Source organism: Trichechus manatus, unplaced genomic scaffold, assembly GCF_000243295.1.
Source record: "Trichechus manatus latirostris isolate Lorelei unplaced genomic scaffold, TriManLat1.0 scaffold00143, whole genome shotgun sequence".
NCBI lineage: Eukaryota > Metazoa > Chordata > Mammalia > Sirenia > Trichechidae > Trichechus > Trichechus manatus.
The window spans coordinates 3,229,486-3,251,765 of NW_004444079.1; the positions used below are offsets into that span (position 1 = coordinate 3,229,486).

At 38.1% G+C, this 22,280-nt stretch overlaps 2 protein-coding genes across 5 annotated transcripts in view; both read right to left on the reverse strand.

The window, feature by feature from the left end:
• Nucleotides 1–839: 839 nt before the first annotated feature.
• Nucleotides 840–9,669, reverse strand: ATP5MG (ATP synthase membrane subunit g). The gene is made up of 3 exons (XM_004385668.2): nucleotides 9,544–9,669; nucleotides 2,407–2,567; nucleotides 840–1,042 (listed from the first exon to the last, which is right to left on the reverse strand). The coding sequence occupies exons 1-3, from the start codon at nucleotides 9,593–9,595 to the stop codon at nucleotides 944–946; spliced, it is 312 nt and encodes a 103-aa protein (XP_004385725.1). The 5' UTR covers nucleotides 9,596–9,669; the 3' UTR covers nucleotides 840–943.
• A 2,982-nt stretch (nucleotides 9,670–12,651) lies between these two features.
• UBE4A (ubiquitination factor E4A) overlaps nucleotides 12,652–22,280 on the reverse strand; it is a 33,987-nt gene continuing 24,358 nt past the window's right edge. For all 4 annotated transcript variants that reach the window (XM_004385669.2, XM_023739940.1, XM_023739943.1 and 1 more), the window contains 5 exons: nucleotides 20,984–21,158; nucleotides 18,562–18,742; nucleotides 17,994–18,141; nucleotides 16,624–16,781; nucleotides 12,652–15,024 (listed from right to left, as the gene is read on the reverse strand). In XM_004385669.2, the coding sequence (XP_004385726.1) occupies nucleotides 14,898–15,024; nucleotides 16,624–16,781; nucleotides 17,994–18,141; nucleotides 18,562–18,742; nucleotides 20,984–21,158 (789 nt within the window). In that variant the 3' untranslated portion in view covers nucleotides 12,652–14,897. The remainder of the gene's footprint in view (nucleotides 15,025–16,623; nucleotides 16,782–17,993; nucleotides 18,142–18,561; nucleotides 18,743–20,983; nucleotides 21,159–22,280) is intronic.

Genomic DNA, 22,280 nt, shown 5'->3' on the forward strand with positions numbered 1-22,280 from the left:
TATTTCTGCAAAGATAGGGTCTAAAAATCATAAAACCAGACAGATAAGGGATATAACATATCAAAATTATATTAACGCTATTAAAATTAGATGATGGGTCTTTTTCACTCTGTCCTACTAGTGGAGATATTACAAATATACACACTTAGAATACCAACCTGCTATTCTCTCTTGAGTAAGTTCCTGGGTGGCGCAAATGGTTAAGCGCCCAACTACTAACCAAAAGGTTAGGAGTTCTGAACCCACCTAGAGGCACCTTGGAAGACAGGCCTGGTGATCTGTTTCTGAAAGGCCACAGCCTTGAAAACTCCACAGAGCAGTTTTATTCTGTACACATGGGGTCATCAGGAGTCAGAACTGACTTCAATGGCAACTAACAACAACGTCCTCTCTCGGGAGGCTATATTCAGGTTGACAAGTACCCCCGAATTTACAGACAAAGCTGTTGTCAAAAGGATCTTCTGTGATTGTAGCACAGAGAAACAGTCTAAATTTTATTCTTTATATGACTACTGACATGATTTAACTCCATCACTTTGGCACACGGTATTACTACTTCTCCTACTGTAGCAAATTCTAGTTTTTTCAAGGCCTGGCCTCCTATTTTCCTAAAAATAAAGCTTAAATATCGTGTAATTAAAACTTTGGTCTCAAATTAAAATATTATCCTTTTATATACATATACCAGGCTGATATATTCACATATATCCTTTCCAATTTCAGGCTACGAAAAACAAGCATTTATAGCTCTATTAATGTGTCAAAGCAAAAGACACCCCAACTTAAGAGTAAGAAAAATTGTGACCTTCCATGTAGTATTTGATAGAGAGAACACTGAATTTCATACATTATCTATTTTATTCAGATAGCAGTCTGATTCACACATGGTCCAAGAACACTCGAATAGTAAATAAAAAATTAACCAGATGTTAAAGACTGGTCTTCAAACATCATAGCCAATGATGCCACGCTTGCCTATGATCTCGCCGATATAAAACCACATCCACACCTCAGTGGCCACCAAACCATTCAGCAAAGCTTCCTGAAGGGGGAAAAAAAAAGCACACAAATTTTAAAGGTATATTTTTTTCTTATATGTTGAAAACTATTCTACTTTAGGATTAAATGACAGAGAATGCAAGGATGTTATTCAAACTAGAGGGCAGTTTTAGTCAAAGTCAAGGATTACTGACGTCAACTTTGTTCAACTGCTGAGAACCCCTGAACTTTCAATTATGTAAGGTAAGGAGTCCAGAACATATAAATTCTTTCTTTAAAGATCTGAGCCAATTTAACCCTTTCATTATTAGTTTATGAGACCCTTTATGAGCCCTAAAACAACCCATATCCTGGAAACAGCTGACACACTGAGACAGGGCATTCATATGAAAGGATGGCTACAGGAAGGCAAGTCTCTAAAGACACATTTCTGTCTGGCCAAACAAAACCTGTTGGAACATGAAGGGCTCTGTCTTCTCCCTTAGACATAATTTTTATTCATTATTCATTATTATTTGGTCAACTCTTTCCAAGTATTCAGAAATCACTCAGTGTCACAGTCCAATGTTTTATTGCTCTGAAGAGACAAAGTACAAATAACATTCCAGAAAGCATTGTTTTCATGCAAGCACAAATATGGATCTTGACACTCTTGTTGAAAAAATACCTTTCTAACAAAATTTAGTACTTCTGGAAGTGAATTTCCCCCTTCAAATTAGATAAGAAGTTATTGAAAGTCTTCTGAAAAAACAAACAAACAATAAACAAACAAACACAAAAACAACAAAAAAACACACACCATATTTTCCAGGATATAGGTCCTAAAGCCTGCAATAATTTCAGTTATTTAGGCTTTTTGACCCTTTACTTGGATCAACCAAGTAAGATCCAAGGTCTAATTCTTATAGTCTTTAGATCTTATCTTCATGTCAGTTAGTATCGATTTATATCATATTATATGCTTTTCCAGGTTTTGGTATTTTTTTCCCTCCATAGGAACGTTAGCTTCCTGTGTGATATAATCCAAGGGATCTTTTGGCCAAATTAGGGATAGTTCCAGGACTATAGGTGAAAAAAAGTACAGAATCAACAAAGTTAGCCATCCTATTTTAGTATATGATCCAAAGCAGGAAAGGGGGGGGTGGGGACTTTTCCCAGTAAAAATGCTTACTTCTTTGCCACAGAATAAGTCTATCAGGAAACTAAGAAAACAGCCCATTATTTCTATCCAGATGACAAAATTATAAAAGTAAATGTCTTCTCAGGCAGTCAAGGAAGAGATTATTTTTCATTATGTTGGGTTTAGTCTCACTGGAAAAATACATATATTAATCAAAACAATCCAAAAAATCCCAAGGAAAGACATTTTCTGTTATGCACATACATTTCCATTTAGCCTATAGTTACCTTAACTGTGAGCTGTTTGAAGCGACCAGTTTGAGCACTATTGACTATTTTTTTCAGGCTCTGAATAGCTGTAGGGATCTCAGCAGGGGTTGGAGGAACCAGTTCTACCTTGGCATAATGCCAAAATGTGGCCAATCGAGGCTTCGAGTAAGTCACAGCAGCTGGAAAACAAAACAAAACAAAAAAACCAGCATGAACTCACTAGAGACCGAAAGAAGCAGATGTGTGGGCTGAACACAAATATTTATTCATGCATCCCATTCATTCACTGCTTGTACCAAATGTGCACCCAGTGTGAAAAGTCAAAGCTGCTCCCTGGTAACAAGAGGCTTTTAAAGATGCAGAACACCTGTGTCACAGGGGAAGTTCAATCAGGCAGGAAGTTTATAAGCACATTCAATTATGCCAGGACTTCACTAGTGGCCAGCTAGTACTGATACTTCCTTTATGAATGGCAAATCCAGTTAACTGTAAAGTTACCAGAAGATGGATTCAAAAACAAGAAAACAGCAGCCATTTAACCTTATTTTCTTGGTAGAAAGAGCAGATAATTTTGAGGGAAGAGGTGCAGAAGAGGAGGGAAGGAGCGACATCGAACGGCATCCTTAAGAATAAGATTTAAACCGTCACAATATTGGCCACAAATCCAGATAGACTTATACCGATTAGTATCCATTTTTGGTATCCTCATCAATCTGTACTGGATTAAACCTTTCCTTAACAAAAGCACAGCTGCTCCTTCTTCAAAAACACAACAAATAATAAAAGTAAAGCCTACATGTATTGTTAAAAGTAGCCAAAACTCCAATCTGTTATTACTGAGCTGGAATTCCTCAAAGTATTTACTATTTCAATAAAACCAATCCTTAACAATCACTATGGTAGTGATTTCAGCAAGAGAAAGGCATTTTATAAAAAACATTATAAGAGAAATATAATAAAAATAGCATGAATGCATGAATATCCATAAAGTGTCTATTGTTCAAAGATGGGTTACCCAAGGCTCTTGGTGCTTTTTCTGTTATTAACTGCCTGTATTTGGGTATTTCACTACCCTTAGACTTACTATAAGGAGTCCCTGGGGGGGTGAAAGTGGTTAAGCACAGGACTACTAACCCAAAGGCTGGCAGCAGTTTGAACCCACTCAGAGGTGCTTGGGAAGACAGACCTGGAGATCTGCTTCTGAAAGGTCACAGACTTGAAAACCCCATGGGCGCAGATCTGTTCTGCACATATGGGTTGCCATGAGTTGGAAAAGACTCGACAGCAACTAACAACAACAGACTTACTATCTCTATTATCCTTTGTGCTTGGGGCCATGGGTAAATCTTTAAGCAAACCTAAAGCTCTAAGAGATAGTTCTAAAGAGAACTACCAATACCTGTGTGATACGGTAATCAAAAAGTACAAAGTCTTGAGGGAACAGTCAACTGACTGTCTTTAAAACTATCTTTAACACAGATTGCATCCTTTCGAAAAATAAATCAGTACACTGTACATAAACACTGTAGTTTAGTCAGTAAATTTGTTTCTTGGGGGTACAGGTTTAAAAATCTGAAACTACTTTACAAGCATACAGGGGATGAACAAAACTTAAGTAAATTAATGGTGGATGGTGAGAGCCGCGTTTCTCACTGTAGGACGGAAGTTACAGATAAGCAAGAAAAAACTGTGGTACTGGATTAAAGTCAGAGACAGTTGTATGAATTCATGTTTAGCTTAATATGTATAGATGGACATAGAAAGAAACAATTATAAAAACCAATCCTCAACTTTATATGGAATGGCAAGAGGCTCTGAATAACTAAAGCAATATTGAAAGAGAAGAACAAAGTAGGAGGACTCACACTTTCTGATTTTAAAACATACTATACTGTCCTATAGGGTCGTATGGAAACTCTGGTGGCACAGTGGTTACGTGTTCAGCTGCTAACCAAAAGGTACGCAGTTCGAATCCACCAGGCACTTCTTGGAAACGCTACTGTGCAGTTCTACTCTGTCCTATAGGGGTGCTATGAATCAGAATTGACTCGACAGCAATGGGCTTTGTTTTTGGTTTTTAGGGTTGTTATGAGTTGGAATCAACTCTATGGCAACGGGTTTGTTTTTTTTTTTAATACAGCTATACTAATCAAAACAGCCTGGTACTGGTATAACAATAAACAAATAGATGAATGGAACAGAATTGAGAGTCCAGAAATAAACCCACATATCTATGGTCAAATGATTTTTGACAAGAGTGCTAAGTCTATTTGATGGGGAAAGAGTCTCTTCAATAAATGGTGTTGGGAAAATTATATTTCCACATGCAGAAAAATGAAACAGGATCCATGCCTCACACCACACACAAAAACAAATTCAAAATGGATTAAGGACCTAAATGTGCAAACTAAAACCATGAAATTGTTAGAAGAAAAAGCAGGGGCAAAGCTGTCAGGCCTGGCTTTTAACAATGGATTATCTGACAATAACAAAAGCACAAACAGCAAAACACAAAATAGATAAATGAGATCTCATAAAAATTTTTGAAAACTTTTGTTCTTCGAGGGACTTTACCAAAAAGTGAAAAGACAAGCTACTGACTGGGAGAATATCTTCGGAAACCGTTTATCTGACAAGAATCTAATAACCAATATATACATAAAACTTCCACAACTTAACAACAACAACAAAAAAGACAAATAACCCAAACATAAAATGGGCAAAGGAAGTGAACAGACATCTCACCAAAGAAGACATTTAAATGGCCACCAAAGAGACGAAAAGATGCTCAGTGTCATTAGCCATCAGAGAGACGCAAATCAAAACCACAGTAAGATACCATTTCATTCCCACTGGGATGGCTAACATAAAAAGAACTGAAAGTGACAAATGTTGGTGAGGATGCAGGGGAATTTAGAACTCTTACCCATTGCTGGTGGGAATGCAAAATGATACAGCCATTGTGGAAAACTGTGGTGGTTCCTCCAAAAACAAACAAACAAACAAACAAAAAAACTAGCATATGACCCAGAAATTCCACTCTTAGATATATACCCAAAAGACCTGGAAAGCAGAGACTCAAACATAAACTTGTACACCAATGTTCAATGCAGCACTATTTACAACAGCCAAAAGGTGGAAACCACCTAAATGCTCATCAACAGATGAATGGATAAACAGAATGTGGTACATACATACAGTGGAATACTACTGAGACAGCAGGAGAAATGAAGTTTTGAAACATGCTACAACATGGACGAAGCTGGACGACATTATGCAGAGTGAAGTCAGTCACAAAAGGATAAAGATTATATGACTTCACTTACATAAAAAGACAAGAAAAGGCAGATGTATAGAGACCAAAATTTATTAGTGGCTACCAGGGGTGGGAGGGAGGAGAAAAGGAGGCGATGAACGCTGATGTAAATAATCGCATTAAGGGTAGGGTTGCACAGCTGACTACTACTATAATTGCTGTCAATAAGTTGTATTCCTGTAACAAGTTGAACTGGCAAAAGTTGTGTGACAGACATATTTACAATGGAAAAAAATGAGAGAGAGAGCAATAGTAGCTGCTAAGGCTGCTTATGTACAGTCAAAATCCTCATGGGATTTGGTTTCTCGGTTTGGAGGTTTAGGGTCATGGTTTCATGTGACATCCTAGTTACTTTGTCTAATAACTAGTTTAGTGCTGCTGTTTTACTTCCTAGTTCATTACTTAGTGCCTGGGGTCTTAAAAGTTTGCAAGAGGACATCCAAGGCACAACAATTGGTCTTTAATCACCTGGAGCAACAGAGGAAGAAGGAGCGTCAGGAAAAGGAGGAGGATATGAAATGTGTTGATAATTGCCTCCATGAACAACTGTCTCCTTTGCCATGAGACCAGAAGAACTGGATGGTGTCTGGCTACCTTACTAAACATTTTGATCAAATATTCTATAGGAGAATCCTGATCAAATGGAGGAAAATGCAGAACAGAGTTTCAAATTGTCATGAACTCCAGACTTACTAGAGCCATGAAGGTTGGATGAACTCCTGAAACTACTGACCTGAGATAATCTTTAAACCTTAAACCAAAAAATATCCCCTGAAGTCTTCTTAAAACCAAACAACAGTTTAGCTTAACTAGTAAAAAACATCTGCCTTGAGCAGTATGCTCTTTTAAGAACTATCTATATGGGATCAAGGAGCCCTGGTGGCGCAGTGGTTAAGTGTTCGGCTGCTAACCAGAAGGTCTGCAATTCGAATCCCCCAGCTGCTCCCTGGAAACCCTATGGGACAGTTCTACTCTGTCCTATAAAGCTGCTATGACTCAGAATCGACTCGACGGCAATGGGTTTTATATGGGATCAAACTGACAACAGCAACTCGAAAGATTAGACAGGAACCTCAGGGGGCAGTGAATTTATGTTAATGGGAAGGAACAATTCAGAAAAGGAAGATGAGAATGGTTGCATAACTTGAAGATATACTCAGTGTCAATAAATGGTACATGTAGAAACTGTTGAATTGGTATGTTTTGCTGTGTATATTTTCAACAACAATTAAAAAAAAACAAACCCACAACTATATACATATGTACATACATGGGTTTTTATACATACATTATCTAGCTCTGACCACTGAAAGGTCCTAGAATCAGTGATACTGTAGTAGCAAGGAACATATCTAGTGTCCTGATCTTAGTTTCTAAATATCATTGTCCAATAAAAGGAACTAGGGCTCTTTGGAGAAATGACTGATTTTAAAGCTGGGCAGGGAAAAATACAAGATGATTCTGAAGCATTTTGTGGTACCAAAAAGTAAGGAAGTGCTCAAAAAACAAAAGAAGGGGGGCATGTCAAAGGGACAGAGGTGCCAACCTGAAAGAGCTCTCAAGGGCCAAGGCTGGAACAATGGAAAAATTTGAGTAAGGAAATAAATGACAGTATTGGATATATGAAGTATGGAATAAATATACATGGCTCCATACAATATGGGAAAAAAAAAGACAAATCTTTCTTACAGAAGAACTCCATTTAATATATATATACATATATATATATATACACTTTCTTCCGCAGGAGATGAAATCTAACCCCTCGGGCTACAGGGCTAGACTCAGTTACTTGCTTCCAAAGAATACAGAGCATAGAAAGGGAAAAATAGTAACCTTACAGTCAAGAAACCTAGCAAAATACCCTTTAACCAAGTGATAAAGGTTAATATCACAAGTATGTCATATGGATATCATGTACCTCCTGATATGATGTCATAAGGGCACTTTACCTCTGTGGTATTTTTTCCAAAAACCCTTAGCTAAAGTCTAACCATGAGAAAAACCAGACAAATCCAGATTGGGGGACATTCTACAGCATACCTGGACAGTATTCCTAAAGTCTGACAAGGTCATGAAAAACAAAGAAAGTTAGGAAACTGTAAAAGACCAGAGGAGACTGGGGAGACACGACAACTAAGTGCAATGCGGTACTTCTGGGTTAGAACCTGGAACAGAAAGAGATGAATGAAAAAACTGGTGAAATCCAAATAGTTTTGAATTTAGTTAGTAAGGGGGAAAAAAAAATCAAACTATCTTTTCGGGGGAAGTCTGATGATAAAATTACTTATTTCCATAAACTTTGTCTTCCAGGAGAATTAACAAATATAGTCAGTGGTTTTTATTAAGTATTTAATGTTCACATTTAATACACTGAATTATGTTACAAAGCAAAGTATATTTCTACTTCGTTAACATTCTGGCCACAGTGAGTGCTCCTGAGTACTTCTAGAAAAACAGCAACAGTTATCTTTTGATTATTCACACTAATAGACAAAAGGGTTTATATAATACACTACATTAGGAAAATTATTTTGGTTATTACCTTTCTTTTTGGATTTTACCATTAAAATTAGTTCCCAATTTTCCAACACGGACCCCATCTAAAGATATGAAAGTCATGCTATGAAAAAAAATCCATAATTAAAAAAAAAAAAATTGCTTCTAGTTATTCACAGAGTCCAAAGACTGAAGCCTCTAATCTTTCTCTTTTTATTTATGTAAAACTGTAAAGCTTTATCACAATAGATACCTTGATAATCTTAGGTTAAGTAGAAGTTGCAAACTTAAGAAATTCTTTGGGAAAGAGTGTGGGCTTCTGAAGGAGGAGAGTCAAGTATTTATAGTATATGGCACTGTAAGGCCTTCAATAACAACTCATTGTTTGGTTGCTTGTGGAAGGGAGAAGAGAATGGGTAAGAAAATACCAACCAAAGACAGTAAAATAGGTTCAAAATCATTACATGTATCTTTTAAAATTCTGCTTTCTATTTACATTTCATAATCAAATTCGAGAGAATGCTATTTGGAGAAATATGCTCTCAGCCAGTTAGTAGAATATAATGCATCTAACAAAGAAAGTCAAGTCAATTTAACTTATCTCACTTTTGGGAATAAAATGAATACCTTACTACCCAGGAGACAATTGAAATACTTCCTGACAGGACAGGGTTGTTCAGAACAGCAGCCTATCAGTGAGGCTTCGGCTCTTCAAGGGGAAAAAACTCCATGAATGCTAAGCAACAATAATAAAGATTACTGTTTACACGCATGCCTTTCTATGCTTACTGGGGCAAGGCTACTCATTCATAAAGTCAATTCCACCAAGAATTTTCCTCGGATTAAAGTGGAAGGATCTCAGAAACTGGCCAGGACAGAAAACAAAGTCAACGTTCGGAAGCTCACCCACCCGTAAAGATTTTTGTAGGCTTCCAAATACTCCACTGAGAATCAGACAACCTGACGAAGTCGAATTCTTGTGCTCTCACATGTATCTGCTCTTCCTTTTCTTAGCTCTCCTAACGGACCCAAACCCTCCATACTTCTATTGCTAAAGCTCTAACGGGGCCGAATGGCAGCTGCTGGGCAACTCCGGGTTTCTTCACACTACCTCTCCTCACTGTCGTGGTTAGGATGAAGGAACTCCTAGGTTGTATAACGAACTCAAGCTGCAGACCGGGCGAACTGAACGCCAGTGAAAAGATTCGAAAACCTGCCTCTTGCTCCTCGGCCCACGCAGGCCCCTCCGCTCACCAGAGCCCGCCTCTTACTCTCAGGCCCGCGGACGCACCTCCCCGTCGGCCTATGTACCTGCCTCGGCACTCTGACAGCCCGCTCACCGTTTACCATCGCCGGAGCCTTCTCCACAAGGTTACGGACAAACTGTGCCATGGTTCTAGGATGCAATGCCCGTTGCCCCCAACGGTCGGCTGAATGTCACCTCCGGAAGGACCCGCTGCAGGACCCCGTCCCACTTGCAGGGTCAGGGCTTCTCTTTCCGCGCCGGTCCGAGATATTTAGGTTTCCGACTGTCTTTCTGGAATTCAGTAGGTCTGTTTTTTTTCTTAGTCACAGAGGAGAAAGTGAGTATGAAAAAATGAGATCAGAGAACACGTGAAGAACGATGGGGTTCCATGGAGAAACAGGCATTTCTTGGGACAGCCCCCCGTGGAGGGCCGGAAGACCGGCGAGGTGAGGAACGAAAGGCGCATGCGGCCTGAACCTCCCGCGCTTTCCTTATCACCGAGTATGTGGGAAGGCATCTCTGAAATTTTCTAGACAAACACTATCGTTTTACAGAGGCAGAGAGGGTCCAAGGCCAAACATGAAGTTGGGGCAGAGCTGACACCACACAACCTAAGTTACCTGACTCAGCCCATTGCCTTTCCTTAGCTGATCTTTTGTAATCCTTCTCACTCCCACCCACTGGCATCCTGTATGAGGACTGGAATCCAATTCCCCTAACTCCCTAATCAGCCATGCGGAGCTTTAAGGCTGTGAGGAACCAAATCACATTTATCGAGGGTCTCCTCTATGCTAGACATTTTGAAATTTAAAGAAAGCCTGTGTGTTGGGTATTGTCTCCATTGAGACCGGGATTGGTTAAGTGACGTGTCCAAGGCCACAGTGGCAGAGTTGCGGTCTGAAGCGGTTGTGGTATAAACACTATCAGATTAGTTATGGCACTGATCTGGAAAGACCTCCTAGAGGAGGAGATCCTTGAGTATAAGAGGGTTGAAACATTATAATTTAATGATTGGGAAGAAAAGATGTATGTAGGGAACTGGCATTTGGTGAGTAGAAAAGTAATGTACCCTGGGGGATCCTGAGCAGTATAACTGATTGACAAAATGGTTAAAGGTGGGAAGAAAAATTAGGAGTGATGTGTCACAGGGTCCAAGAACAGCAGTTCAATTAAAGTGATTTAGCTGCCCTAGATACTGCAGAGAAGTTAAGGATGAGAAAGCTGATTTAGAAATATGAAAGTTTTTGACACTAGCTAGAGCAGTTTGAGAAACTTAGGAGAGAAGCCAGAGTGAATGGATGGGTTTAGGTAAGAAACATGGCTGTAAATGTTTATATAAGGGGGATGTGGAATTTAAGGGAGAGATTAGAGTAGGAAAGAAGGTGGAGGGATTAGCCTTGGAATGGAGGGGACTTTTCCACAGATTGGATGATGGGAGAGAAGTCTGAAAGTTTAGATTCCGAAGGTCTTTATCCTACCAGTTGTGTTAGTTATCTAGTGCCGCTGTAACAGAAATACCCCAAGTGGATGGCTTTTAACAAAGAGAAATTTATTCTCTCACAGCCTAGTGGGCTAGAAGTCCAAATTCAAGGCATCAGCTCCAGGGGAAGGCTTTCTCTCTCTGTCGGCTCTGGAGGAAGGTCCTTGTGATGCATCAATCTTCCCCTGGTCTGGGAGCATGTCAGTGCAGGAACCTCAGGTCCAAAGGACACGCTCTGCTCCCGGTGCTGCTTTCTTGGTGGTATGAGGTTCCCATTTCTCTCTGCTTGCTTCTTTCTATTATATCTCGAAAGAGACTGGCTTAAGACACTACCTAATCTTGTAGACCTCATCAATATAACTGCAGCTAATCCATCTTATTACATCATAGTGATAACATTTATAACACATAGGGAAATCACATCAGATAAAATGGTAGACAATCAGACTAGACTGGGAATCATGACCTAGCCAAGTTGACAGATACTTTGTCAATCCATGACACCAGTGAAGTAGAAAGCAAGATCATCTGAGTGAAGTGAAGTGGGAGAGAATTTGAGGAATGAGGTTAAAGTTCTAATAGCTGTTGAGGAAGTAAGGGCATACGGAAGGGTTGTTGGGCAATGCTAGATACCACGTTTGTGGTCAAATCACTCTAAAGATTGTGTCATTCTTCTTCATCGGTGGCCTGCAGCTTAGATATTGGAGCAGAGGGGAATGGTTGGGTTAGATTTATCTAGCTGAGGTCTTGAATAGCAGGGGTCGTAGAAACAAGGGACAAGAAAGGGGAACACGATAGTGAATGATTAAAATAAAGAATTGGGGCTTAGGCCAGATAAAGAGAAGTGAAGCCAAAAGGAAACTGATTAGGAAAAAACATGCCATGAGATTCGTCTTCTTACAGTTAACTCCAGGGCGTCCTCTAGCATCCTAGTAAAGGCACATTAGGTCAGCCAGGTTACGCACATTTGATACTACCTTAAAAAAAAGGGAAGGGCAGAGTCTTCTAAGTTTTCAGAGGGATATCTGAAACTGCCATTAGTTTTTAATATTGTAATAAAGGAAGTGATAACAAAGGCTGTAAGTCTGTAAGTCAGGTGTTCATTTATTAAATACAAGTTTTGAATAAACACCCCCAGGCAAGTTTGACAAGAAGTAACCTTCCTGGAATGTTTCAAAATACAGTTATGTTGATTAAGTTTTATTTCAATCAACCTTTTTGTTGTTTTGTTCATTTTGGTTCTGGGTTCCTTTCCTGTTCAGCAGTTAAGAGCATGTATGTTATTTCCTCACAGGGCATCAACAGTGCAGCATCAGCCTTTGGCTTGTAAAGGCACCCAGTAGACTTTTGCTCTGTGCGTTGGCTGCTTAGCAACCAGCATCAAATAGGAAGCTTCTGTAGAGTGTGATTCCAAATAGCAACTGGCACCTTCATCTGCACCGTTAAAAAACCTTTTCCTTCAGTTTTCACGTATCAATTAAAAAGTATATTAAAAAAAACAAAAACTCAGACTGCTTCATAAAACCTACTTAAATAATTATCCAAGTTTAATATCACCCTTGTGGTAAATTATGAGCAATACTAGAGACGATTAAAGAGTCTTAATTTTCCTATCATACTCCAGCAAAGACAACACATAAGAACACTAGGCATGTCAGAAAGTTCACTCTAGTAGTTTCAGAGCTGCTTCTGAGTTCCGGACAATAAAACACCTCTTTAAGCTTCCAAGTGCATATATGCACTATGTTATACCAAAACGATAATGTTTAAAAGTCTCATTTTTTTGGATGTCCTTAAAATACTTCACAGCTAGAAAGCAAAAAAGGCACAGAGGACACTTGGTTTCCTTACCAATCGTAGCCTTAAACTACACATTTGCCTTTGTGATAAATTTAAAGATGTTTGGCAGCATTAACGATGCCTTAGCCATTCATAAGTTTCAGAAAAAAGCTTAAAAAAAAAAAAAAGGCTTAACAGAAAAGGCTTACAATCTAAAGATTAAACACAGAGGTAGAATATGGACACAGATACTAGAGGCAGCATAGAGGTTGTTAACTAGAAAGCTGTTGAAGAAAACAGCTGCCTTCTGAGGTTTTGTGCCCATTTTCTCCTCCAGTTTTCTCCTGTAAAATTCTAGTCTTTTTCCCCTCCTTTTTCAAATTAAAACATCCTATTAGATTGACTTTGGAAGATAAATGTAAGTAGACAGGAAGTTTATTTTAAACAGAGTTCATTCTCAAAAAGGAAAGGAGGAAAATAAATATGAAATGAAGCACATTAAACAAAAAACAAAACCCTTGTCAACCCATGCATTAAAGGTGAGGGAGCACACTGAATTAATTTTACATTCTGGCATTTGTAAAAGCGTCCTAGACTTCCCTTTTCATTTATAAGCATAGCAACAGGCAATATCTACTTTATACCTAGTGTGGGATGCCTGCTCTGATTGGAGTTTTCTAGCTGATACCATCAAAACACATCAAGGACTGCTTATAGCAACTTGTGTTGGAATATCATAAAACTACCATCTTATTTGAAAGAGGCCATGGTTACAATAATGTCCTCTAAATGAAGCAATGACCCCCTGCTTCCAGATTATATCATTTTCCTTGCCTCTAGTATCTTCAGGCTTACAGGGATAGGGACATATAGACAGTCCATAGGGGGATGTGCCTCACTCAGCATGTTAAGCCGCACAATTGAGTAAGGAGCTCAAGCTCAACTTGTAAAAGTAGGGCCCGACCACCTACTAACTACACAGGGCTAAGTGGATATTTAAAACGGCTTGCAGACAAGGTTGTGCCCAAATTCCTATTTTGTTAATTGATGACCTGAGTTAGAAGCAGCTCTTAGGAGCCAGGTCACAGCCCAAACAAATATTAACTATATACATTTTATAGTCTTAGAATTTTATTTAGTATCTAGAATGTATGTATCAGTAAACATGGCCACACACTGTATACATTTACCATGTAAGAGACACTGTACAGTGGTACTCAGTTTACACTGGACCAATATTAAAAAAGTACATAGTGTATATATATTACATATATACTGAGATATACTGTTGATATTAGTGTCTTAAAATGACATTCTTCACGGTTACAGTATTTGTTGCCTTTTACTCAGGCCTAGTTGTTGTAGCAATTGATCTTCATAGGAGAAAAAGGGTCTAACAACCTCCTGTTTATTCCCTCACCCCAGCATTTTTTGAATTAAGTGTCAAAGCTTCAAGTTTGTCCTATCCTCATAAAAGCATTGTAGGGTTAAGTTTTCAGTGGGTGACAACCCCAAGGGAGAGTGCTTATCTGAGACAGTATCTTTCGGTTACAAGATAACACAAAATTAAGCGCTACCAACAGAAATTGCGTAAGATTCCTTTTTTTTCTCCCATCTTGTCTGTCATCTTATTAAAAAATCTACACAAACATCAGGGTATCTTCTTTCATGTGAAAAGTTATTCTGTAACATTACAGAGCTGTAACAAGGAAAAGAGCTGGAGCCCAATTCATGAGGACTAGTAAATACCTTGATAACACAGGTCATTCTGATGATATTAGCTGTCAGTGAAACATGTAACATCATATACTTAGAAGCAGTGCTCACCAAAAACATTTGAGCAGTACTTGGAAGGGAAATAATAAGGTGGCAGTAAGTTTTAGTAGTTTGAATTTAATATAATTTATGGTAAGAAAAGGGAAGAAGAAAGAATAAGAAGAGAAAAAGGGTGAAAATTAGTGATCATCTCTAAACGTGGTGATGCTGTATTAAGTATAATCTTCTGCAAGCCAGGGAAGCACTGTAAAGTTCTTAGGAATCTTAATTATCATAATCTGAGCAACAGAAGTTCTTTAATTTAGTAAAGGGGGGAAAAAAAAAGAAAAGGAACAGAACCAGAAAGAGAGAAACCACAAACGATTGTTTATCTACTCTCTGGGGTTGGTTTTGGTTTGTTTAGTTCACAGTATTTATTCAAGTTGCTCCTTTTGTTGTTTCCTTTCTGCAAGCCACCGCTGGATTTTTTCTTTTAGTTCTGTGTTTGGCCGGATCTGGTCCATGGTGAGGGGACTACGGTTAAAGGGATCTGTTTGGTCACTGGGACAAAGAGAGAAAGGAAAATAAGGTTATTTCCATAAGTTCCAACAGTATAAGCCAAAAGCAGAACACCCAGACATCTCACTTTGACCGAGACTGAAGCTAGAGTGACTAGTGCATTATAACTTTGAGCCAAGTGCTGACTTGGGATTCGAAAGAATCAAATAGAGAAAGAGAGTGATTCAGGAAGTTTCTTTTCTTTTTAAGCACAGATTTCTTAGCCACTTTGTCTCTCTGCCTCTTAACAAACTTTATCTCGACATTGATGTTCAGATATTTGATTCCAGTGGCTTAAAAAATGCTATCCTTCTGCCACCAACCTTTAGATTTCTTTAAGGCACAGAGGCCCTTGTACACTCATGTCAGTGTAAAGAGCTGTTTATGGTTTTGAAAGTAACAGATTCCTGAAATAATATACTAGAATTATAATGTATGTAATTAAAAATAAAAAGGATTAAGTCTTGTAAAATTGACACTTGATTTAGTTAGCTGATTGCTATACAAGTAAATGCAGATTATGGTTTCCTGACAGGTAAGAAGGTTCACTGGAAGGAGCCCTAGTGGTGCAATAGTTAAATGCTCGGCTGCTAACCCAAAGGTCAGCAGTTCCAACCCACCAGCTGCTCCACAGGAGAAAGATGTGGCAGTCTGTTTCCATAAAGATTACTGCCTTAGAAACCCTATAGTTCCACCCTGTCCTATAGGGTCACTATGAGCTGGAGATGACTTGACAGCAATGAGTCTGGTTTTTTCTTTTTTTGAAGAAGGTCCATAACATACTTTAGGGGCTTCTATATCTTTTCTCTATATTCTGAGGCCACTATAAAATATAAAATTTCACTGGCATTTTGGAAAAGACATACCAATTACCACACAGAATCATGCATACAGTGAATGCTTAATACCAGATACCATGAAGTAGAAAATTCTTTTCTTTCAATGTTTAAACTGTTATCTCCTTAAAACTGGGTCAACTTATGTAACTTAATTTTAAATAGGCACATTCTCTCAATACTCATTTCTACCTAGTACTGCACTTAAAAATGTTAAGAGGCCACTTAAGCAGCTAATAAGCTATCATTTGTTACTTCTAGTCCTTATCTTTTCTGTGCATATCAGGGGAAGATTGCTCAAAGAGCAGGGAGGCTAGGGAAAACTCATGGTCACCACCACTGAATATAATCATAGCAGCAAGGTGGGAGTTAACCTATATGGTGAGTATAGTGTAAAACCTAAGTTAAAAACAAAACAAAACAAACAAAAACACTAAACTTTGCCTTTTATATTTTCACAATGAAAAAGAAATTAAAACAATTTCAGGTAGACATATTTTATAACATATGTTGATAGAAATTATTTAAATTATTTTCTTAAGGAAGGAAGAGGTAAAGTTAGAGCCAGCATTTCTCAGTAGGATGTCTTGTTTTGGTTGTTTAAATCCTTAACAATCAAGTAATATATCTATCCCAATACATCAATGAATCAACTATATGGGGTATCTACTGGATGCATAGACTGTATCAGGTATCTGGGGGAAAGAGATGATAGCAAACAGATATACATTTGTGCTCTTGAGGCTGTTTTTTAGGATTGGCACACCTGAGCAAATGTCTGGCAATGGTGGACCTATCCACAGTGACTCTGGAAGATGGGAGCACCACAGGGTCAGACATCAGTGTGCTCATGATGGGATCCAGGAACTCATCACAGGCATCTGCATATGTCTCCTCTTCCTGTTGCTGGAGGTCTGCAAGAGACTGTGCACAAAACATTTGGTAGTTAAGGTGAGTGCACAGTGCAGCTCAAGTCAAGAGGCTCAATGACTATACCTTAATCTGTGTTGTCAATAACCCTTGACAGTGACAAATAATGACAAATCTCAGCTTTATTTTCTCAAAAGCAAGCCAACATGGATATTATAAGAGCAAATTCAGCACTGAGCTCCAACTCTGCAACTATGGTTTGGCTCAGCTGCTACAATCATGACTGGAGATGGGTATAAGTGTTAGCAGGAAAAGAAGTGCACCAACATACAACATCCTTCTGTGGACTGTTGCCACATCCTTCTGGCAATAGTCCTGCTGTAAATCCTGTAATTCGAAAGGGGTAGGAGGGTTATTATTTACATAATTACAAAGTTACTCATGTAGCCTGAGTATGAAAAGCAGCTTCTGGTACATAAATCTCAACAGCAGCCAAACTTAACATATGGAAACAGGATTGTCAACTGTCACACAAAATTAGGCACCAAATAGGTACAGGAATTTAAAAGTGCCTTCAACATTTGATTCTTTCACAACTCTAGTTCCTCAGGGGTCCATCTGGCTAAACTCTAGGCAAAGAGAAGCCTAACTCGATAAATAAGTAACTTCAATGGCAGAAAGACTGAATGAAAAAGGAAGCTTTTCTATTAGACTTCTGTGCCATAATTTTTCCTTCTCCATAACTGCTAATGGAGCTCAGCCATCCTCCAAAGGGACTAGCTGAATATAATACAGTATTTTAATCTTTAAAATGTATGCATATTCCAGTGTAAGTCAGCCATAAATACAGGGAAGAGAAAATCAATGACTGAAAACTACCAATTTTAAATTCCATTATAAAAAGTTCTTCTGCAATAACAGAAACTTAAAATAGATGTTCAAATCTATTGGTAACACTGTGCGGAAGCTTCCATAAAAACAGCCTATGTAAATTTGTACATTCTTCTTATCTGGTAGTAGCCTCTTTAATCAATTTTCTGTTCTCATCCTCATGTTAGATAGAGTAATATTAGTAAGAATATGGTAGTTCTAGTTATAGGAATAATTATGTTTATAGTTTCTCAAGGCAGTGCTTCCCTGTCTCCCCCATCCTCCCCAAACAGGGTAAAACAAAACAAAAAAAACCAAAAAACAAAAACGCATAGTTTGAGTTGACAGTGTGATTTTTATTTAACATGTAAGCAAACAAATTTTCCTCTTCCTCACCTTGATTCTCTCTGCCAAATTGCTGAAAGCCACAATCATATTTCCAGGCTTGTTTATCTTCTTCAGGACTCGGACTGTCTGTGCGAACAGAGTTGGGGAATAGGAACGTCCATCCTTGGGCACAGTGGCACAGAAATTCTCCTCATCCCTGGAAGGTCAGCATCAGAGGATACGTCAAATGGGGAAGACAGCAAAAGGGTTGCAGAAGGTTCTCCATTACTTATAAGCCATGGATGTTCTTGGATATACAAAAACTTCTTATTTTCTAGGAGAAAGCCTATCAAGTATCCTGTACCTTAAAAGAATACTATTTTTCAAAAAAATGGTACAACTAGTAAAGTTTATCTTTGCACAGACCAAGGCAGAATGTTTGGAATTCTAATAATGTCCAACCCAGGTCATATAAAATTTCATTATTTTAAAACTGAAGATTCCTTCATCAACCAACTAGAAATGAACCACTTCCCTGCCTATTTCCACAAAATTACCAACCTGGTCATTCCACTACCAAACCCCTAAATTAAAACATTAATACCCCCTCAGGCTTGCCCAATTCCAATCCAGGTACCCAAGATTTAAGTAGATAGTGCAGATATCTGATACGAGCTGCTGGGGTTTGAAGTCAAATTCACTGAAGTCTTTGACTTTTAAGGCCCCCATCTTGGGGCCAACCAGGTGCTGCAGGAAGTAGTTCAGCATGGAGATGATACGCTCAGCCAGGAAGGGGTGCACAAAGAGTGACTTGATCTCTGGAAAAAAAGCCAAAGTCTCTGAAAGCTCAACCCATCAGCAATCTTTTACTTATTATGCCTTAGCGCTTTACTTGGAAACTTCTGGGGACTAAATTTTTTTTTTTTTTTAATCACATAAACAATACAATTTCACTGCAGTAATATTAGAAAATATAGACAAGCAAAAAACAAACCAACAAAAAAAAAACATCTACTACCCAGAGATGAACATTGTTATCATTTTGTGACATAGTGTTCTAACTTTTCTGTCCATATTTGCACACATATACATATATACATTTTCAAAACAAAAATGATTATCACATTGTACATAATTCTATTACTTTTTTCCTTAACTATGTCATAAATACCTTTCCATTTTAGTAAATATGTGCAGCTTGACACAGTAGCCACTAGACACATGTGGCTATTTAAATTTAAATTAATTAAAATAAACAATTCAGTTCTTCAGTTACATTAGCCACATTTCAAGCATTCAATAGCTATCATCTACAGTACTGGACAGTTCAGATATAGGAACATTTCCACCATCATAGAAAGTTCTATAGGATAGCACTGATTTAAACCATTCTTAATAGCCATATAGTTTTCCAGTTTATGGCTGAAACATAAGTTATTTAATCCATCTTTACTGGTTGACATTTTGGTTGTTTTAAAATTTTTGCTATTATAGCCATTTTACTTATTGACGAACTTCATTATGTACACATCTTTGTATACTTGCTCGATTACTTTACAACAAATTTTTAAGGAATTGCTAGCTCAAAGTCTGAACTTAAAAAAAAGTTTTAAAATAAATACACACCAAGTTTAAAAAGTACTAAGTCTTGCTTAATACTGCTAATTGCTGATTTTCACTTCTAGTCACTGTCTACTCTCTGCTGAAGATGAGGATTTAGCTCTTACTTCCTGTCCCTTCTCTCCCAAATATACAACCATCCCAGTATATAATCAAATTTTCGGCTAAATAATTTAGAATTTATATCATTAAGACTATGTAAATTTCATTCAAAGCAGAGCCAGTGTTCTAATGGTTAGTTCTTTTTTAAGTACAACTTTTTGTTCTTGCTTTTTCATTTGCTTATTTTTAAAGTATCTATCACTAAATCCTTCCCAAAGTCTCCACTGCAATTATAAAACTCTAAATATGGTCAATTCTAGCAGTTCTGTATGTCTTTTTGACAGGTTTCTCCTAGAAGCTTCACCCCAGTCTAGATGGCTTGCTCCACAGACCTGCTACACAGTGGTTACCACAAGCTCCTTCTACCAGCATCTCAGTAATTTCCTTTGCATCCCTCTTGTGTTGGACCTCACCTACCTCCTTCTTGGTTTACTCCTTCATTTTGATGGAGTATATCCTTTTGTAGCTTCTCAGGAAAGGGTACACTGGAAGTAAATCTGATACCGTCATGTCTGAAAATGTCTTTATTCTACCCTCAAGCCGAATTGATAGTTTGGCTGGCTATAGTATTCTAGACTAAAAAGATTTTCCCTCAGTAATCTGAAGGCATGTTGCACTGTTTTCCAGCTTCAAATGTCACTGATGAGAAGGTCAAAGTCATTTTGGTACTTAAACGATTGTACATGACCTGATTTTTCTCTGGGAGCTTCTATTTACCCAGATTTTTTGAAATTTCACAATAATGTACCTTGGTGTGAGTTTTTTTTTAATTCACTGTGCTGGGCACTTGGTGGGCCCTTTCAATTTTGAAGCTGTTTTTTAGTCTTTGGGAATTTTTTGTATTATTTCTTTGATAATTTCCTCCCCTCACCCCATTTTTCTCTTTTTGAGACTTGTCAGGTTGATGCTCTATTTTCTTATCCTTTCTAATTTCTATCTCTTGTTCTTTTTGTTCTACTTTCATGGAAAACTTCCTTGAATTTATCTTCTAACCCTTCTAACTAAATTTTTTAAATTCCTAAAGTTATATTTTCAATATCCAAAAGCTTTCTTGTTCTTTGAAAATCCGTTTTATTGCCTCTTTGTTTTAATCATGTGGATGCTGTATCTTCTCTTTATTAATATATGTCAACCACAAATATAGAGAAGAGAAAATAAAGTTTAAAAAAAAACATTAAAAAAAGTTTTCATCTACTATCTGTGTTTCATGTTAGAGGACTTCCTCAAACATCTGGTAATCCTTGGTTGTCATTTCTTAATTTCGGCTGGGATGATCCCTCAAATAAAGCAAATCTTAACCACTACATTTCTTGGGAAAGCAGGGCTCATGTCCTTACCTGATGTCAGAAAGGCAAGTGTACCGATTGTTTCATTGGACATGATGTTATGAAAACGTGCCAGCTGTCCAAACATCTGTAAGCCAGCCTCTTTCTCTCGGCGAGCTTCAGGAGTCAGACTATCCCATTCACCTCGGTCCTTTTCAATCTGCTGAATCTTTATCTTGCTCAAATACTATAGAAGCCAGAGGTGGGATATGTCAGAGAACAAAGTGCAGCTGAAGGAAGATGGCACTGAAGAGGTCCTACTTAAAGTCCAGTCAACTAAGCTGGGAAAACCAAAGACTATATAAGAGGCATGAACCTTTATTTCTCAACACAGGGCTGACTGAAGCTTGAAAATAAACTGTCACTTCATATAGATTTATTTCATCCTGGGTAGAATTGTGGGTAATTCCCCTAGAAGTAGTATAGTATATGAAATAGAAGGGAGGAGAAATAGTACAATATATGAAACCCAGGAAAAACAAACAGATTACAGTGAAAATAGGATGAATCCTCCTTGAAAGATTAAAAAAAAAAAAACTGCTTACCAAAAATCAAAATTCTATTAAATGTACAAGATGTCTGGAAGGAGAACCATAATTATTTAAAACCCTCTATTTCTCAGCATTCTTGCTGTTGCAGTGAACATGTGAAATTTATAGTCCCATGAAAACACCATCTGCTTCATTCTTTGTGTCACACAGCTCTTGCTTAAGAGGGTCTGTTTATAACAGGGCCTGTTCTCTGTTTGTAAGAAAACCTTTTTTTTTTTTTTTAAATTTTTTCCCATACAAAAATTTATACTTACATTGTTATGTGACTCTAATTGCTCTTCCCATACTGTGACAGCACATTCTTCCTTTCCACCCCTGATTCCCTATGTCCATTCAACCAGCTCCTAACCCCCTCTGCCTTCCCATCTCACCTCTGGATAGAAGCTGCCGTTTAGTCTCTGGTATCTACTTAAGCTAAGAGGCACACTCCTCACGGGTATGACTTTATGTCCCACAGTAGAGTTGAATCCCTGTCTGAAGAGTTGGCCTCAGAAACTGTTTTAGTTCTAGGCTGATAAGAGAATCCAGGGGCCATGCTTTCCTGGGTTCCTCCAGTCTCAGTCAGACCATTAAGTCTGGTCTTAATACAATTTGAGTTTTGCACCCTACCTTTCTCCTGTTCCATCCGGGACTCTCTGTTGTGTTCCCTGTCAGGGCAGTCGCTGGTGGTAGTCAGGCACCATCTAGTTCTTCTGGTCTCAGGCTGATGAAGTCTCTGGTTTATGTGGCCCTTTCTGTCTCTTGGGCTAATACTTTCC

Coding starts and splice junctions, on each gene's coding strand:
- ATP5MG (XM_004385668.2), bottom strand. CDS start 9,595: ATGGCACAGTTTGTCCGTAACCTTGTGGAGAAGGCTCCGGCGATGGTA. Junction 2,568..9,543: donor GGCTCCGGCGATGGTAAACG/GTGAGCGGGCTG, acceptor TTTGTTTTCCAG/CTGCTGTGACTTACTCGAAG. Junction 1,043..2,406: donor TCAAACAGCTCACAGTTAAG/GTAACTATAGGC, acceptor TTCCCCCTTCAG/GAAGCTTTGCTGAATGGTTT.